This window comes from Magnolia sinica, chromosome 2, assembly GCF_029962835.1.
Source record: "Magnolia sinica isolate HGM2019 chromosome 2, MsV1, whole genome shotgun sequence".
NCBI classification, from domain to species: domain Eukaryota; kingdom Viridiplantae; phylum Streptophyta; class Magnoliopsida; order Magnoliales; family Magnoliaceae; genus Magnolia; species Magnolia sinica.
In genome coordinates this window covers 79,685,391-79,687,703 of record NC_080574.1, presented here as the reverse complement: position 1 = coordinate 79,687,703, position 2,313 = coordinate 79,685,391, and the positions used below count along the sequence as shown (strand labels likewise).

General features: G+C 40.4%; 1 protein-coding gene across 1 annotated transcript; it reads left to right on the top strand.

The window, feature by feature from the left end:
* The first annotated feature begins 978 nt into the window (after window positions 1-978).
* LOC131226043 (uncharacterized) lies at window positions 979-2,050 on the top strand. Its single transcript, XM_058221703.1, has 3 exons — window positions 979-1,259; window positions 1,344-1,684; window positions 1,805-2,050. The coding sequence occupies exons 1-3, from the start codon at window positions 1,079-1,081 to the stop codon at window positions 2,048-2,050; spliced, it is 768 nt and encodes a 255-aa protein (XP_058077686.1). The 5' UTR covers window positions 979-1,078.
* Window positions 2,051-2,313: the final 263 nt, after the last annotated feature.

The following is a 2,313-nucleotide window of genomic DNA, read 5'->3' as shown; positions in this document are numbered from 1 at the left end:
TGGAAGCAATTGTTAGGCTGAGCTAATTCTTCTTTCATCACCCCGGGCTGCGACCATATTCCTTAGGCTTCATATAACCACATGAGATGGTGGGTTCACTAGTCATATCTGGTAAGGAAAGGTCTGCCAGTAGCTAAGCCCATCTGGCTTCCACCACCAAGACTTAGGGGTCGCACAATTGAAGAGGGAGTAGGCTTCATAGCGGAGACCAGTCATGCTCCTTTCATAGGTCATCATTGCGTCAAAATATCCGTAGATGAACCTATCTATGAGAAGAAGCCTGACAATACCCTTGAGGGGTGGATAGCTTACGGTGTCATTCGTGAATTTGAAAAAGTTCCTCTCCACCATCCAAGAAGAGAGGAAGCCACAGAGGCTGCTTCCCCCATGTCAAAGAATGTTGCCAATCTCCAAGACTAGCCAACCTCTTCTACTCATTTCAACATCAGTCAACCTCTTCTCCTGCCCTCAGGACTGTCCATCCTAGTCCTTCACTAAGGACATGATCTCGAACGCGTGCCTAAGCTTCTCCCCAAGAGGGGATCGTTACTTCTACTTCTCCGGTCTTAGCCAGCGCCAATCCTCAAGCGGAAAGCAACTAGTCTCTTCTTTCTAAAGGGAAACAGGTTGTTATTGAAGAATCCAGCGAAGGAGATTTGGAAAGTGAAGGTTCAGCTTCTTCATCTGGAAATACTGTTTCTGATGAATCTGAGGTGGAAGAAAAGAATCAGGACAATGATTATGAGGAGGGGGAAGTTGATATTAGCGGCGAAGAAGATGTCATTACAGAAGATATTCCTGCTAATGAAGGACATATCCTCCTGACCTCCGAAGCTATTCCTGCAAAGACTTCACCTATAGCGGGGGAAGAAGAAGACACCCTTAGACTACGGGGAATATGGTTATTCACCATGTAAGACAATCTCACTATATATATATATATATTTGCTTTCATTCTTTTCTCCTTTCTTCTCTTACATATTTTATTTCAGGTGATCATGTTATCAATACGGAGGTAGATAGTACTTCCCCCATAGATTTACCTCCCGTCATACCAGCGGCTTCACTGAGATTCTCGATGCCTCCATGGGCAGTGGCACGTGAAATTGCTTTTCCGGTGGAATCAACTGATCTGCCAACTCCCACCACCATTGATTCAAGTACTGAAGCTAGGGCTTCATCTTTTGCTGAGATGGTGGAACCTAATCCCTCTCTTATTAGAGAAACACAACCTCTCACTGTTCCGATACCAGCAGAAGGTATATCCTTTTCTTCATTCACACTTTCCATATTATCTGCACTTACAATTTTACTATAACTTTACATTTCTTATTTCTTAATAGGGAACTTACCTCAAAGCGGCACGATAAGCTCTAGTTCAATTGGGACTTCATCAAATGTGTTATCCCTTGAGAAGATTTCTGCATATAAATTGGCATTGATCAGGAATTCCATATTAGCTATTGTCGAGATGTTCAAAGATCATGATCAATGGTTAGATCTGGATGTTGCATTAGATGTTTTGGACAGTGCTGCACGGATGGCTAAAATCAATGTTTCTTCCGTACATGATGCTCTCTTAAGATTCCATAATTCAATAACTGTTTTATCATTAGCTGAAACTGCGATTGTCTCACCCAAAATTTTGGAGTATAGGAAGCAGCTTGCATACTCTAAGGAGAAGGTTTCTCAGATTACTCCCATTATCTGTCGTCATGACCAAGAACAACTATCTTTGTGAGAGCAATTGAAGACTTTTGCTGATAATAAGATGACTATTCAGAATCGTATTATTCTTTTGAAGCAAGAAATTGCTCAGTTGGAGAAGCAAGGTCTGGAGGAAGATCTGAACATTGAAAGAGTACAGGAAAAGATGCAATGTAGTCTTCATTCTGTGGACACTGAAAGATCTGAATTGGCTAAGAGTGAAGAACTAATTACTTCCTTGGAAGAAAAGCTAGCTAGTATCCCGGATCCTACCAGAATTATTTCAAATGTCAGACTGGAACATGCGGCTGCTCAAGTTAATCTTAAAGAAAATTTACAATAATACTTAGCAGCATTAGGCATTACAAGAAAACTATGAGATGTAAAACTTTGATATTTTCTCGTTTGTCACGACAAGTACTCTTTAGAATTGCAAATTAAACAAGTATTTCATGATATTCTTGATAATGGTGCTCTTGTCTTGTTTATGCGATGTCTGATTAATGTGTTATGCCTCTTCTTTCTTCTTTCTTCTTTTTTTTAAAATATTCTCTTATGACTTGTTAGTAAGGTATTTCCTATATGATTCCTCTCTTAATTGGCGGT

Bases quoted from the DNA above. Each gene is read 5' to 3' on its own strand.
- LOC131226043 (XM_058221703.1), top strand. From the start codon at position 1,079: ATGCCTCCATGGGCAGTGGCACGTGAAATTGCTTTTCCGGTGGAATCA. The intron at 1,260-1,343 runs GTATATCCTTTT...ATTTCTTAATAG, and splicing joins TGTTCCGATACCAGCAGAAG to GGAACTTACCTCAAAGCGGC. The intron at 1,685-1,804 runs GTTTCTCAGATT...ATTCTTTTGAAG, and splicing joins TTGCATACTCTAAGGAGAAG to CAAGAAATTGCTCAGTTGGA.